Here is a 16,372-nt window from a genome sequence, read left to right as displayed (position 1 = left end):
AATGTTTGCATCACAGTGATGCTGTCTTTCTTCTGAGCTGTTGGAAGCTGTGTCACAGTGGTGTGCATCCTGCCATTTGAGAAGGATGGGCCTTTAGGATGCAGCCTTGGAGCGCTCTTTCAGTGTGTGAACCTCGTGCCTCTACATCAGTGTATCTGTCTTTGGTTTGTTCTAGAGATTCTGAGACCTGTTAACTTGTAATTCTCGTGTGGCACTTAGGCATCTGGAGCCCTGCTGTAGATGACTGTCTCCCACACTCAAGGTGTAGGGGGATGTGGAGTCCCGTTGACCATTCAGGTGTGGAGCAATGCCTCTGGCTGGGTGGACATCATTTCCCACAATGCTGGAGCACGGGTTTCTGGGTATTTGGCACATCCCAAGCTTCATGACCAAATAGAGGCTGGAGCTGGGCAGCCACCGTCTGTTTCTGGACAGGCTGGGTCACATATCAGTGGGAGGATGTGTACCACTTAGCCTGCTTAACCACTGTGGAAGCCAGGTGGAGCTGGCTTGGATCACAGATCCGGGAGCATTCTCCAGTGGCTACGCTCCCAAAGTGTGCCAGCTCCGCTGGGGCCAGCAGGCCTCTTAACCTGGAATAATCACTTCTTTGCTCGATTTAATGGTCGTCCCAGAGTTGAATACACACAGCCTGGGCCATTGCAGGGTTGCAGTGTCAGTTGGTATGAGCACGTGTTCAAGCCTGACAAAGAGGTGAGTGTCTATTGAGGCCTCAACTCTTAGTTGCAGTAGAGACATCAAGGCATTCTGTAGGAGTTCATGGTTTGTGGGCATGTAGTAGACTGTTAAGAGACATGCCTGTCCAGTGTCTGCCTCTGTTTCCCTCATCTTCTTTTTCATCTTCTCCTTCTCCTTCCATCCACTTTTGAGTCTGAGCTCTTTGCTGGGAAACTCAAGGCATATAGATGCACAGTCACTCAGTTGTGCTGGGAAAACCTAGAAGGGGCACTGTTGAGAAACAGAAGGGAAGGCATGGAGTTGACTATTGAGACAGCATCCAGTCAGGTGCTCCCTGCGGCTGAGCCATGGGGCCATCTTGTCCAGTGGAAAAGGTCGTTGGAGGCATGGGCTCCAACCTCCAATCCACCACCTTCCAGACTTGTGACTTTCTGAACCTCAGCATCTCCATGCATTCACCAAGGGGACGGTTTGGCAAGGTTCCTTCCTGTTCCAGAGCTCTGGGAATTACAAGATGCCTGGAATCAATTTCTCCTTTTTGTTCTGAAGTCTTTCTCTTATGACCTAGAGAGGATACCTGTGTAGCTGATCTTACAGGGGAGCAGCTCATCTCTTTTCATTTTTGAGACGAGTTTATAGCTGGTTTTGTCACTTCTTCCAGAGAAGGACTGAGGCATGTGAAAATGAATCCAGATGTTGGTGAGAATCACACAAACTCCGCATCTCCCACCACCCATGGTTATCTTGAATAATCACTGATGGCCAAATTTACTTATTAGATCAAAAGGGATATGTATGGTAAATGTCCTTGCCAGAGAGAAATGTGGGTTGGTAACAGCACTCTCCTGTTTGTGTAGAGGACTTTGACCTACTAGATCTGGGTCCTTGATGACCATTGGTGGAGGGTAACAGGCAGGACAGCAGATGGCCAAGTGACAGAACCAGTAATCACAGGGTCTGCGTCTGAGCCGCATCCATGGTTTCTTTGACACTCTTGAGTCCTTCTACATCCCAGGGACCTAAACTGCATCGCAAATGTCGTTGGTCCTTAGAAACTCGCTTAACCACTTCCTGCTACTATGTCCCTTCTTACCTCCTCCTTGTTTTTTCTTTTCTTTTTTCAATTTTTTTTTTACTGTTCTTTTAAAATTAATTAATTAATTTATTTATTTTTGGCTGTGTTGGGTCTTCGTTTCTGTGCGAGGGCTTTCTCTAGTTGCAGCAAGTGGAGGGCCACTCTTCATCACGGTGCGCGGGCCTCTCACTGTTGCAGCCTCTCTTGTTGTGGAGCACAGGCTCCAGACGCGCAGGCTCAGTAGTTGTGGCTCACGGGCCCAGTTGCTCCACGGCATGTGGGATCTTCCCAGACCAGGGCTCGAACCCGTGTCCCCTGCATTGGCAGGCAGATTCTCAACCACTGTGCCACCAAGGAAGCCCTTCTTTTTTTTTTTTTAAATAAACTTTTTATTTTAGAACAGCTTTAGAATTACATAAACATTGCAAAGATAGTAGAAAGGGTTCCCATATACCACACACCCAGTTAACCTTGAGCTCTTGGCCGAGGTGGTATTTGCCAGGTTTTTCCACTGTCAGATTTCTACCCTTTGCACACTGTACTCCTTGTTGTGTGTTTTTGTGTTTTTTGAAGGTGTACGATGTGATGATTTAATATATGTATATAGTGTGAAATGATTACCAAAATCAATTTAATTAACATATCCATCACTCACATAATTACCCCTTCCTCCCTCCCTCCCGTCCTTCCTTTATCTCTCTCTTTCTTTCTTTCTTTTGTGGTGAGAACACTTACGATCTACTTTCCTAGCAAATTTCAAGGATACAGCATGGTATCATTAACTAGAGTCATCAGGCTATATATCAGATCCGCAGAACTTGTTATAATAACTAAAAGTTTGTAACCTTCACCAATGTCTCCCCATTTCTCCGGGCCCTCACCCTCTGGCAACCACCATTCTACCCTCTGGTTCTGTGAGTTTTACATTTTTACGTTCCACATAGAAGTCAATCACACAGTATTTGTCTTTCTGTGTCTCCTTTGCTTGTTTTCATGTCTGGCTATGCCCATTTTACGTTGCTCACTTAGGACCTATTCATGACGCACGTGAACTCTGAGGGCCCTAATTTAGAATTGACCAGGTGAGATGTGCGGAGACATGGGCACAGCACCTGTCTGGGCCTCGTGCAGGGTGATATTAGTATGTGGCTTGTCTCGTTCTGCCTACCCTGCCACTGCCTCTCATCAAAGATTTGAACGCAAAGCATTGATTTATATGGCAATCGGAATAGCCCGTTAGTTTGTACATTTTCAAACCATAATTAACTATGTATGAGACTAAAGGCTTAACAAGAGGTTAAGCCCCCAAACCACATATTACTTTGCTGTCTCTTCCTATGTCAGACTCACGTTCCGATTCTCTCCCTTTGAGAAAAACCAGTCTAATTTCTTATCCATGAGACTGTCGAGCTGTGCTGTCCAGTACTGCTCTCATTTTCCTCCCTTGATGACTACCATTATTCAATCATTGTTTTTGGAAATGCCTTTAGTACTTCAGAGCAATTAAGATTCTGATTTAAGAACAGATCTTCCTGTCCCGGAAATGTTCAACACGCAAGCAGGCGCAGTGCTTTGGAAGTTCCAAATGTTTTTAAACTGGGAATTGATACCCGCCACCTCCTGTCAGTGCCCCAAGCTGTTCCTTGGCGCAGGGGCGGTGAGTAACTTGCTTCGGGCTCCTAGCATCCCAGCTTTGAAAGGGCAAGGTAATTGGAGAGCCTGCATGGGAGCTGTGAGCCCCACAGACTTTTTTAGCTCAATGTGAGAAGTGAGAAGCTGCTTGTTTTCAAGAAGCAAAGCTGATTGGAGCCTGAGGACTCTTCCCTGCTCCTGGGCTGTGGGTCCTTGCTGGGTGAGTGGGTGAGGTAGCACCCTAGTTTTCTTTTTAGTCACCAGATTATAGAATAGACCCCTAACTAGGCCCTTTGTTAAAAAAAAAAAAAGTTATCAGTAAAGACTTCATTATCCCTTGGAACCCCCTACTTCTGGAATAACTCATCAGTCAGCAGAATATCCTAGAGCTCCAGGCAGGCTGACGAGGGTGAGGGTGCAGAGCTCACTCAGCAGGGCAGTGGGAGCATCTCAGTAGCTGATTTGCCAATTACCTGAAAGTCAGATAATTGATAAGTTTTCTGAAATCTTGCTTGCTTTCTGAAAAATGTTTCTTGAACATTCCAAATTGTTGGCATTCATAACGGGGCAGCTTCATGGTTTTCCTGAGCTGCTCTGCGGGCACGTTGGGTTTGTGCGGGTCAGGGGGGTGAGGAGTAATTGGTCCAGGAGAGGCTGGGAGCAGTGATGCCCTGTGGGTTACCTGCAGCTACACAGCCCCTGGCTGGACCGACAGAAGCCCCTGGGTTACTTCCCTGCATGATGCATGTCTTCTTTTTTCTCCCTTTCGGCTCCCAAGGATGTTAATGCGGGCGAGGGTAGCGAGTTTGCCGACAGTGGGATCGAAGGGGCCACCACCGACACGGACCTCCTGTCCAGGCGATCCAATGCCACCAACTCCAGCTACTCACCCCCCACCGGCCGCGCCTTTGTGGGCAGCGACAGCGGCAGCAGCTCCACCGGGGACGCAGCCCGCCAGGGGGTGTACGAGAATTTCCGACGGGAGCTGGAGATGAGCACCACCAACAGTGAGAGCCTCGAGGAGGCCGGCTCGGCGCACAGCGACGAGCAGAGCAGCGGTACCCTGAGCTCCCCGGGCCAGTCCGATATCCTGCTCACGGCCGCTCAGGGCACGGTGCGTAAGGCCGGAGCCCTGGCAGTCAAGAACTTCCTGGTGCACAAGAAGAACAAGAAGGTGGAGTCGGCCACCCGGAGGAAGTGGAAGCACTACTGGGTGTCCTTGAAAGGTGAGAGAGGGAGCATCCTTCCTGCAGTGCTGGGTACATCCTGTGCTCCGTGGTGCACCTGTGCAAATGATGTTTTTCAATTACATGGAACTTCTATTTCATGCTAATTTCAAAACTTATTTTGTGGTGGTAAGAATACTTAACGTGAGATCTACCTTCTTAGCATAGTTTTGTGTGTACGTTACGGTATTGTTGACTAAGGCACGCAGTCGCACAGCACACCTAGAACATAATCATCTTATCTAGCTGAAACTTTGTCCCTTGATGAGTCACTCCCCATTTTCCTTCTCCACCAATGTTTTATTTTCTTTACTGTTTCACAGTTAAGCTATTGGAGCCTCTCGTCTAGTTTTCTCATATATACAGCTGGTTCTCCTGACAGTTTGAAAGGCTTGAGTTCTAAAAGAATATTTTTTTGGAATCATTCCAAAACAAGTGCCTCCCGAAGTGACTGTTTTGGAGGGAAAAATCACTGGTTTGAAGCTTATGAAATTGTCATTTGGGGGGTAAAAAATGATGGAATATTGCTAATTTCATGGGGCTCAACCCAGTGCTTAATGGAATGTCTGAGCCATCTATGTTTGTGAAAAAGTCACTGTTTTATGGTCAGACTTTGAATATTTGAGTGTGTGTGTGTATATATATAGAGATATATATCTATATCATGTATATATATCTATATACAATGGTATATCTGTATACCATCGTCTTTCTTTTCATTAGTAAGCATAATACATTTATGTCTTGCTATTCACTATCGCTTTACACACACTTTAGAAGTATGTATATGTATTTTTGCACATCTGCATATATCTTGGTAGTGTAGAAATTGTAACACATTTGTGAGCTCTGTGTCTTAAAAAGAAAAACACTTCTCAAGACCGCTTAGAATCTTTGACACAAGATGGATTTGAAGCAGGGTTAGTACATGGCGGGATAGGTTAGACAGGTTAATAAGCATGAAGGATGGGTCCAGGAGGAAGAAGCCTGGGCTCAGCTGGTGTGGTGCACCCATGACTCCATCTGACCCTGGATTTCACCAACTGTGGCTGGTGCAGAACAGCCAATCCTAGAGGCATGGAACAGCCTAGAGCTCTGTGCAGTGGTGTAAACCCCCCAGGGACATGCAGGGTTTGGGTGGGCCCCATTACTAATGCTGCCAGCTGTTGCTTCAGTACCTGGTGAAACAGAAAGGGAGCATGTTAATTAGACTGTAGGTCTTGCTGCATGTCACTGAGACCCACAATGACAGTGCCTCAAGCAAGACAGAACTTTATTTCCCTTCCACCTAGCACAGGTGGAGCGTCTGAGAGTGATGGGCTGACTCTTTGCTGTTAAGTCATCCAGAAGCCAGAATTCCTTTTGTCATTGCTTAACTGTCCCTAGAGCATTGTGTTAGTCTGAATGATTAGGATAGCTCACCAGCGGGTCCAGGTTCCAGCAGAAAAATGGGGGAAGTGGAGGGTGTATCCCTCTGCACTGAGGATACAACCTGGAAATTGCCTGCATCTCTTCTGCTTCCATCGCATTGGCCACAAATGAGTCCAGCCTAGCTGCAAGGGAGGCAGGGATGGGCCCAGCTGAGCACTGGGGTTTCTATTACTGCAGAAGAAAGGGGGTTGTGTGTTTTAGGGAACAACCAACTGTCCCATAGAGGAGTCTTTCCTCTTAACAGCCAGTGCAGGGTAGCTTCCCCTACTGCCAAGAGCCTGTGTGTCTAATGTTGCTGCATGTTTAGGGTGGGATGCTGTCTTTCTCTTCATGTCTAGCTTTTAAGACTTGCTGGGTTATTTCATCTTGTTGCTCCACTTCCAAGGATGTCTCAGGAAGAGTCAGGTTCTTTCTCATGTCCTTTTCTCATTTGAAAAGTCTACCTTAGTGGTTTCAAAGTTTGAATAGATGTGGAGTTCTGGCAGCCATAGTATCTTCTGTGGAAAGATCACAGGAATTACTGATATTAAGCTTTAAATTTTATTTTCTATACTAAATCAGATACCATAATATAGTCTATATAAAGTGTATATGAAATTTTGAACACACATGTGAAATAAGAATATTGAATTTGAGCAAATTCTATCAGTTTACACATACGCACAGCACACTTTTTTTTTTTTTTTAACATCTTTATTGGGGTATAATTGCTTTACAATGGTGTGTTAGTTTCTGCTTTATAACAAAGTGAATCAGTCATACACATACATATGTTCCCATATCTCTTCCCTCTTGCGTCTCCAGCACACTTTGCTTTTAGTTTTCCATCGTGAATTGGGAAAAGTGTATTTGATGTCATGGTCCTGCTTGTGAAACACAGATGTTCATTCTGTGGGAGCATTTTGGAGAACTGCTACTGTTTTTTTTCACACGGGACCTGCCTTGGCTTAATTTAGAGGCACTACAGGGTCATGTCTGAGGGGCCCTGCTCTCTGCTCCTCCCCTGAATGTCCACACCACTGGACGCTGCAACCTCTGTTCCCTTTAGCAGCCCATCTTATTGTTCATTTTGTTAACTAATGCTGAGTTGTTAACAACATGATTAGAAGACCACCTGCAGTCACGGTCAGCTGAGATGCTTCCTGGGTTATATCCATACCTACTGAATCTCACAGTTTGGAGGTGGGGCCCTGTATTAGTCCCTGTACTAGAGCTGCTATAACAGAGTACCACAGACTGGGTGGCTTAAACCAAAGAACTTTATTTTCTCACAGTCCTGGAGCCTAGAAATCTCAGATCAAGGTGTCATCAGGTTTGGTGTTTTCTGAGGCCTCGCTCCTGGGCTTGCAAATGGCCGTCTTCTTCTAGTATCTTCACGTCCTCCCTCTATACCTGTCTATGTCCAAATCCCCTCTTCTTATAAGGACAGCGGTCATATTGGATTAGGGCCCACCCTTATGACCTCGTTTAATTTTAATGACCTCTGTAAAGACCTTATCTCCAAATACAGCCATATTCGGAGGCCCTGGGTTAGGACATCGGCATAGGAACTTGGGGGGATATAATTCAGCCCATGACAGGCCCAGAATTTGTGGTTTAAACAGGCTTCCCAGGTGATTCTTACACTAAATATGAGAATAACACCGTTAGTGGCATAGAATAAAAATAATTAGGTGATTTTTTACTTGGGACGTGGAAGCGGGGGCTGTTTTGTTTCTGCTGCTCCTTTAGAGAATAAATGATCAAGGAAGGCAAGGTGTGGGTGCTCAGCTCACACACCCATTAGAGGAGGGAGGCTTCACTTTCTTGGTGACCCAGATCTGAGTGACACAGTCTGTCAGGATCCAGGCCCAGAGCACAGAGCTGCCGAGTCCTTTGCTTCTTGCTCCTGACAGGTCCCATTATACATTGACAGACCTGGGGCTTGTCCTTGCCAGTCAGAGGCGGGGCTTGCTGCTGACTTGGGCTTGGATATGGAGAAATAAAAAGCAGAGTGCCTGGGAACCGTAGGCTAGGAAATTCTCCTAAGTTTCTTTCACTTTTGACAGAATAATTAATTTTACGAAAAAAGGTTTTATTTAGAATTAATCTCTGGAGTGTCTCCATCCACAACTGAAAAGCATACAGATTATGTTCAAGTGAAGATGAAGGTATATGGACCTGTTACCAGGGACCACGGTGGTTCCCAGATTTGCTGCTTCTCATTAATCTTAAAATTGGAACATGTAGGGCTTCCCTGGTGGCGCAGTGGTTGGGAGTCCGCCTGCCGATGCGGGGGACGCGGGTTTGTGCCCCGGTCCGGGAGGATCCCATGTGGTGCGGAGCGGCTGGGCCCGTGAGCCATGGCCGCTGAGCCTGCATGTCTGGAGCCTGTGCTCCGCAACGGGAGGGGCCACAACAGTGAGAGCCCCGCGTACAGAAAAAAAAAAAAAATAGGAACATGTAGATAATTGAGTACAAGCTGATTTTTAACCACCCACTGTCACGGGCGATTGTAAACCAACTTTGAAAAATTATGAAAACATCAATTTGGGAAGACATAAGATGTTCAATGTGATGTGTGGATGCCCCGTATCCATTATCTGTAGGCTTGAGTCTCTGTTCTCAAACTATGGTAAAGCTGTGTTGCTCTTTTTCTGTTACGGATTTGTTCATCATTAGCGTAATATTAGTCCTAAGGATTATTTAGAGCAGGGTTTCTCAACAGAAGGCCTATTGACATTTTCTGGATAATTCTTTGTCATGTGGCCTGTCATGGGCATTGTAGGATGTTTAGCAATATCCCTGTCCGCTACTCGCCTCCTTCTGTTCCCCACCCCCAAGTTGTGACAGCCAAAAATGTCTCCCGACTTCACCAAATGTCCCTCATTCAGCAAGATTGCCCCACCTCAGGAACCTCGGGTTTGGAGGAAAAGGGCCTCCCCTTTCCATTTCTTTTCTTTTTGTGTCTCTGAATCTATGTTAGCTTAAGACATGGAAAGAGGAGGTATAGATGATTCCGAACGTGACCTCTGTGTTCCTGTAAAAACTTGAGATCTTCAAAATAACAGGAATTATAAGAAAAACAGGGTTGGGCCAGAACACTCTGTAAGTACATAATTAAATTATATGTAAGCAACTTATTACTACAAAACTTAAAGAAATAGAAAACAAAACCCTACTAAAATTACTCTCATAACATTCCTAATTTCCAACAAGAAATATCACAGAAAACGTACAACCTTAAGAAAAAAATGTGAATATAACTTGAATGGATTAGAGGAAGAATTGAAACTCCTGAATTATGGAGACAAGGACAATAGTTATAAAACCATGAAATTCAGGAACACTGTGCAATAGACTTTTAGGCAGAGCTCACGGTCAGGCTGTACCAAGGCAAACACTGTGAAACGAGTGGGCCTCGCGTGCCTGCGTGCTGCGTGCGTCTGTGCTGGGGGACCTTAAATCCAGCAACTGTTACATGCTCCTGTGAAATATTACGGGCTGGGAAAAATCGCCTTTGCACTCGTGTGACTTCCATTGATCCCCATCGTTCTACGATGTCAGTTACAAATTTGCTTTACAGAAGTTCATACTGCAGGCGAGTAGATTGTACTTGGAAGTCTTTGTGATTCACACAAACGGTGGCCCTTGCTTGTGGTAAGGAAGATGTTGAAGACGGACCAAGTGGCTTATGTTGAAGTTAAAGAGTCAGAAAGCTGGGCCCAGGTTTCCCCTGAAATGATGACTTGAGAGCAAGTGCTCAGTGAGTAATTACTAATAAAGTGCGCCTCACATGTAGGCTATGACGGAGGGTATCTATTGAACCCACCTTGCCACAAATGTAGGAAAGGTTTCTATTGCTCCTGTCTCATTTAGTTTCACAGTATAATTAAGTGTGGACCAGGCCTCTGGCCTCCCCCAGGCCTTCATATGTGTGCCATGTGTTTCCTCTTCTAGGAGGAGCAAGGACATGGCTGATCTCTAGCAAAACATTTTATAGAAAAGATCTGAGACTAAAAGTCTGTCATTTCGTTCCTTATCCTGAAAGCACCTAAAGCCAGTGTTATATTTTGTTTTCTCCAAGGGCATAGTCAAAACCCCCAATAAATTGTGTTCTCTGGTTGCATGTCCTGTGAGACATATTGGGAGGGACTCCAGTGGGACAGAACTGGTGCCGGTCCTCACTCAGCGGTGCTTGCTGTTCAGGCCTGAGGAGCTGAATTTACAGCCACCACTGGCCAAAGGAGCCATCAGACGCCTGTGTGCCTGTAAGGATATCTGTCACATTCTAGAACAGGAAGTAAGATCTTAAAGAACTTGAGGGCATGAATGACGAAACTGTGATTTAAGAGTCTTAACATTGTAAATCAACTATACTTCAATTAAAAAAAAAAGTCTCTGTCCAAGCCCATCCAAGACTTAGTACAAGCATGGCCCCATTCTCTTTACTTCCTAGGTTTCACACTCATTTCCAGCCCTTTTCTGGTAACAGGGCACAAGCAACAGTTTCCACTACAGACTTTTTTGTTGCATGAGCACCAAATACTCACACGGACCCCCATTCTGTTTCCTCAGGGTGCACACTCTTTTTCTACGAGAGCGATGGTAGGTCTGGAATAGACCACAACAGCATCCCCAAGCATGCCGTCTGGGTGGAGAACAGCATCGTGCAGGCCGTGCCTGAGCACCCCAAGAAGGACTTTGTCTTCTGCCTCAGCAATTCCCTGGGTGATGCCTTCCTTTTCCAGGTTTGTTGGGCTCCTCCTTTGCAGAGCATTTCAAATCTCTTACAGATACCTCCGTCTCCTGCCCATGTACCTCACCCTGTTTTCCTTTGAGTGGTGGGTTCTATCTTTTGCACATTATAGAAACAAAAACGATGAATGACAAAATAAATGTCTATACTGAGTTCCAGGAACGATTGAACTCACCCAGAGGCCTCCACAGTGAAGCCCGAGGAGGGGTGTGGGTTGAAGGATTTTTCACTGTAGTCTTGATATCATTTGTGTAGCACTTTAGAGAAAGGATCATGAATTCCTTAATTTAGACATGATTTGCACTGTCAAAATTTTTCATCATAATATGTTCTCTTCTAATATTACTCATAAAGTAAAATCATGACATCCCAGAGATGACTAGCTATACCCAACCAGTTTTTCTTCCTCATCTTTTCAGAACTTCAGAATGAAAGTTCTTGAAGTTTGATGGTTAATTGTATTAAAAAAATACCAACCTGCTTATCACTTCAGGGTTAACATTTGCTTCTATAGGGAATCCTTTGAGTTTGGTCAGTTGTGATGCACTTTTTGTGGTGTTAATTAGGCTTTCTTCATTTATTCCCACAATACAGGAATTCCTCAAGCCTTTATTCCATGCTTCCTATGTGCTATGCACAGTGATATTGAGAATACCAAGAAGATATTTTGATACAGTTTCTACACTTAAAAGTGTTCACATGTAATATGGGAGACAGACATTGGAATGAATTGATCTTTATGATGTGGTAAACCTTGACAGTGAATGGTAGAGTAGGGATGAACTGAATGAAATTGACAGTGAGGATATTCCATGCCACAGAGAGAGTTGCAATAAAGACATGGCAGAGAGTAATAGGTTATTTCACCATGTTTCTGGGTTTGTCCCCTATAGTTATTTCCATTTGGGCAATTAAAGTAAGGAATATAAAGTAGTAACTTTGTTTGTGAACAATCAAAAAGCATGTATTTTTTCTCTTTTAATCTATGATGTAAAACACACATAACGAAGAGTGCACAAACATAAATTTATTGCTCAATGAAGTGTCACAAAGTAACCACCACCCAGGCCAAGAAACAGAAGGTTCTGGCACCCTACAACCTTACATGAATCCATTCAGCTTACTGGTTGAATAGAGTGAACATGTATTATATTATCTAAGCCAGAACTCTTTTGTTCATCTGGGAATGTCTTCATTTCTCCTTCATTTTTGAAGATAGTTTTGCTGGATATAGAATTCTTGATTGACAGTCTTATTTCAGTGCTTTGAAAATGTCACTGTATTGCCATCTGGCCCTCATAGATTCTAATGAGAAATCACCTGTTAATCTTAAGAGAATCCCTTTTATAGATAAGTTACTTTGTTCTTGCTCCTTTGGGGGTTTTATATTTGTCTTTAAACAGTTTGATTATGATATGTTTAAATATTGATTTCTTTCAGTTTATTATACCTGGAATTCATTGAGTTTCTCGGATGTACTGATGTATATATGTGTTTGAATCACATTTGGAAAATTTTCAGCTGTTAACTTTTTCAAATAATCTTCCTGCTCATGTCTCTTCTCTCTTCTCCTTCTGGGACACCTATTAGGTTTAAGTTAGTATGCTTGATTGTGTCTCATAGATCTCTGAGACTCTATTCATCTTTCTGTATTCTGTTTTTGTTTTGTTTCTTAGACTGGATAGTCTCAGTTGACCTACTTCAAGTTCACTGATTCTTTTTCTTTGCCAGTTCAAATCTGCTCTTGAGCCCCTCTGTTGAATTTTTCACTTCATTTATTCTACATTTTAACTTTAGAATTTGTATTTGGTTCTTTTTAAAAGAGAATAATTTTTATTTCACTACTGATATTCTCTAATGATTGGAGAGATTACCTTAAGTGCCCAGAAGTAATAAATGTCTTACTCTTTCCCAAGGACCTCTGTATGTACCTCTTTAACACTTAGGCAGTTAGTTTACAGCTCTGCCGTAGTCTTCTCCTCTGCTTGCACAGAGCCTCAAGATCAGCCTGAGGGGTGAGCACAGGGCCTTCTCAGGGTTTCCTGAGCATGTGTACAGTTCTGTGCATGTATGTGACCTTGTAAATTCTGAGGACTATGGATATCTTACTCCCCAGCTTTTCCTAAAGTTTCTCAGTCAACTCTTTTTTGCCCCAGCTGTTACCACAACCTCAGGCAACTGTGATATTAAACAGTTGTCACTGATTGCTTTTTACAAACAGGCCTGGAGTAAAGGGTTGTGTACATGAATGAGTTCTGAGTCAAGTCCAATAGCTACAAGCCCTGTGAATGGGGATTTCTTATGCAGTATTAAACAGGTCAGATAATGACTTTTCTGAGAATGATGTTTTGGGGGAGCTCCGAACCGATTCTGCCCCCTTCAGTGGCTGTGTTTTTTTTGGTTTGTTTGTTTGTTTTTGTGGTACACGGGCCTCTCACCGTTGTGGCCTCTCCCGTTGCAGAGCACAGGCTCCGGACACGCAGGCTCAGCGGCCATGGCTCACGGGTCCAGCCGCTCCATGGCATGTGGGATCTTCCCAGACCGGGGCACGAACCCGTGTCCCCTGCATCGGCAGGCGGACTCTCAACCACTGCGCCACCAGGGAAGCCCCTTCAGTGGCTATTTGACTGCTGGTTTTCAACATGAATGTGGAGATAGAGAGATGATGATGAGAATAGTGCATTAAGATACGCTTATACTTAATATTGTTACTGAGATTCAGCCTTTTTTTTTTTTCCAATAAATGCACCTCAAGTCACAAGACTTAATTTCCAGAGTTCTGAAAAAGTCCATCTTGACAATTTTTGCCAGTGTTGTTATTGCTTTTATGGAGGATCATCTTTTTGAGGTTCTTATTCTCCCATTGCTTCTGATGGACTCATGAGGACACTTTAGAGACTAGACAATTTTAAGAGTTATAGCAGCACTATTAACAATTACGCCAGGATAATAGGCATAAGTTTCAATAGTCCTAGGCTAACTGGGATGTATGACAACCTTTCCATATGTACATTTGAGTTGACCCCAGTTTGTAGGGATCCTGAGCTGTATTGCTATGAGTATTCATTCTTCTATCTATGTTCAGGATACATTTGTCCACATTTCTTTTCGTACATACCTACGACTGGCATTGCTGGGTCATGGGATATATGCACACATTCAAGTCTGCTAGATACTGTCAGTTTCCAAAATTACTGAAATAATTTATGCTCCCATCAGCAGCCTAGGAGAATTCCAGTTCTTCCTCATCCTTGTCCACACGTGTTACTGTCAGATCTTTTTTAAAAAACTCTTAGTGTGAAGTTGAGCACATTTTTATGGGTTTAATGACTATTTCAATATCATCTTCTGTGAAGTTTTTATTTCAGTCTCCTGCCTCTTTTTCCATTTAGTCGTCTTTCTTCTCTTGATGATTCGTAGCAGTTTTTTACATATTTTGTATCTCATCTCTTTGTTGATTATATGCATTGCAGATATCCTTTTCCATTAGGTGGCTAGCCTTCTACTCTCTTCAAGTTATTCTTTGTTATACCAACACTTTTAGATTTTAATGTAGTCTCATTTCTCAAGTCTTCCCTAATGGGTAGCGCTTTGTGTATCCTATTAAAAAAATCTACATGCTCTGTCTCCCGAAAATATTCCTCTATATAACTTATAAACCATTGTGTTTCCAAATCTAGCATACCTTTTTATTAATTAATGGGATATCTTGCAAATGAGGAAATGCCTAACTACTCTAACAATAATAACATTATTATGATATCAGCAGTTATCTTTTACTGCGCCCTTATTGTATGCCACCGCCTTGAAAGTGTTTTACCATGTGAATCCCCTTAATTCTTCCGGAAATCAGTGAGTTAGATTGTGTATCCGTATTTTGACTAATTGATGTGGCTTGTGTACCCCCTTCTGTGAAGCTAAGGCTTACAAAGGCTAATGATTGGATGTCAAGTCACAGTTACTGAGTGTTGGGGCTGGATTCAAACCAAGCCTCTCTTTCGCTGAAGCCCCTTATTGTCTAAGTATATTATTTATCCCAATACTGTTATTACTTAACCCTAAGAAGAACATGGGCAAGAATCAGTGATTACAGTGAAAAGTGACTTTTTCTCCTTCTTAGAATTAAGCCACTCATTGGGAATATTTCAAAACTGTAACTTGATTTTGGCCATTCTTGCCTCATTATACAGGTTAGATGATAATCTCATTGATTTCAGGATACTCTCTTTTTTACCTGGACACCCATGATGTGAATTCCTTTTGAAAGGACTTTCCTGGCCATAAAATTGCTAATAGAATCTGAATACCCATTAGGTCACATTGAATAAAATTCTTCTGTGGCAACATAGGACCTTATTCATGAAAACCTCTGTGTCCTCTTGTTTCGGTGAAATTTTTATGCTACTTACGTGGGATAGAGCACAAAATGAACCTTTTCAGAGGAAATTACTGCTCTTTGGGATCCATGAGGGCATTTTCTACCTTCTACTTATTGTAATCCACATGACTCTGGAGGGGCTGAATTTGAAAGGAACCTGTGTGTGTAGGGGGTGAGGCTAAAGCGAGGGAGATCAAGCACGATTATGGAAATAATTTGTAGGTTATTCCAGCCCCAGGGCTCAGTTCAGTGCACACAGTTTCCAGAGCTCGTGTGCTTCTGATCTGATGCTGTTATTCAGATTCGCGCATGGAAAGGAGATTCATGTTACCAGCAGAAGTAGAAAAGGGGTTTTGTGTGCCAGATGGGGGTGGGAATGGGCATGAATGTTAGAGCAGCTTATATAGAGGAAGTGCTACCCTGTCTGCAAAGGGAGGCTATAGCTCCTGCATTTAAACTATTTTAATTAGCGTTCTTCCCTCCAACTGGAAGCCAGAAATAGCACCCATCACCTACAAAGTACCGTTTCCTCTCGGCCCTCTCTTCATCCATTACGGGAGGATGTTACATACAATTCCAAAAAGCTCAGTGACTTTTATGGTAACGTATCCTAATATTAGTTTTAAATTCCTATATTAAATGCCTTGGGAACATAGTTAGCAGGCAGAGTAAGAATGATGCCTGATTGGGTAGAAAATCATATGCAATTACATATCTAAAGAAGTGTAGAAAATATTGTCTCTAAGGGGTCATTGCCTTTCCATAGAATATTTCTTATCATTAGGAATGTCACTTGTATGAGGCTACAGTATGCATATATATATATATATATATTTTTTTTTTTTTTTTGCTGATCCCAAACTCCTTATTTTTATAGCATGCATATTTTAAAAAGACCCTTTTAAAAGAAGAAGAGTATTTGTATCTTTATGTTGAGTTGGGGATTGGATGTGATAATGCAAGTCAGGTATCTGATAGCAAATGCTCAATAAATGTTATAGTTAGCATTTTAATTATAAGAAAAAGAGACTAGTTCCCCAAGTATCTTTACAGAAGTTGAGTATGGCTTCTCTGTGAAAAGTCTAAGGCTTTGAGTTTTATCATGCTCTGGGGAATTATCTTCAAGTGCCACATCTAGTTCTGTGTGTCAGACTCGATGAAGGTCATTGGCATATGCCCTGGACAAGGGCAGC

The 16,372-nt window shown here is 43.2% G+C and overlaps 1 protein-coding gene across 7 annotated transcripts in view; it reads left to right on the top strand.

Moving 5' to 3' along the window:
- TIAM1 (TIAM Rac1 associated GEF 1) overlaps positions 1 to 16,372 on the top strand; it is a 398,067-nt gene that overhangs the window by 273,592 nt on the left and 108,103 nt on the right. For all 7 annotated transcript variants that reach the window (XM_067739312.1, XM_067739315.1, XM_067739313.1 and 4 more), the window contains 2 exons: positions 4,185 to 4,632; positions 10,621 to 10,793. In XM_067739312.1, the coding sequence (XP_067595413.1) occupies positions 4,185 to 4,632; positions 10,621 to 10,793 (621 nt within the window). The remainder of the gene's footprint in view (positions 1 to 4,184; positions 4,633 to 10,620; positions 10,794 to 16,372) is intronic.

This window comes from Pseudorca crassidens, chromosome 5 (assembly GCF_039906515.1).
Source record: "Pseudorca crassidens isolate mPseCra1 chromosome 5, mPseCra1.hap1, whole genome shotgun sequence".
In the NCBI taxonomy this organism is placed as follows: domain Eukaryota; kingdom Metazoa; phylum Chordata; class Mammalia; order Artiodactyla; family Delphinidae; genus Pseudorca; species Pseudorca crassidens.
The sequence above is the reverse complement of the archived record's forward strand: the minus strand, read 5'-3'. Positions and strand labels throughout refer to the sequence as shown.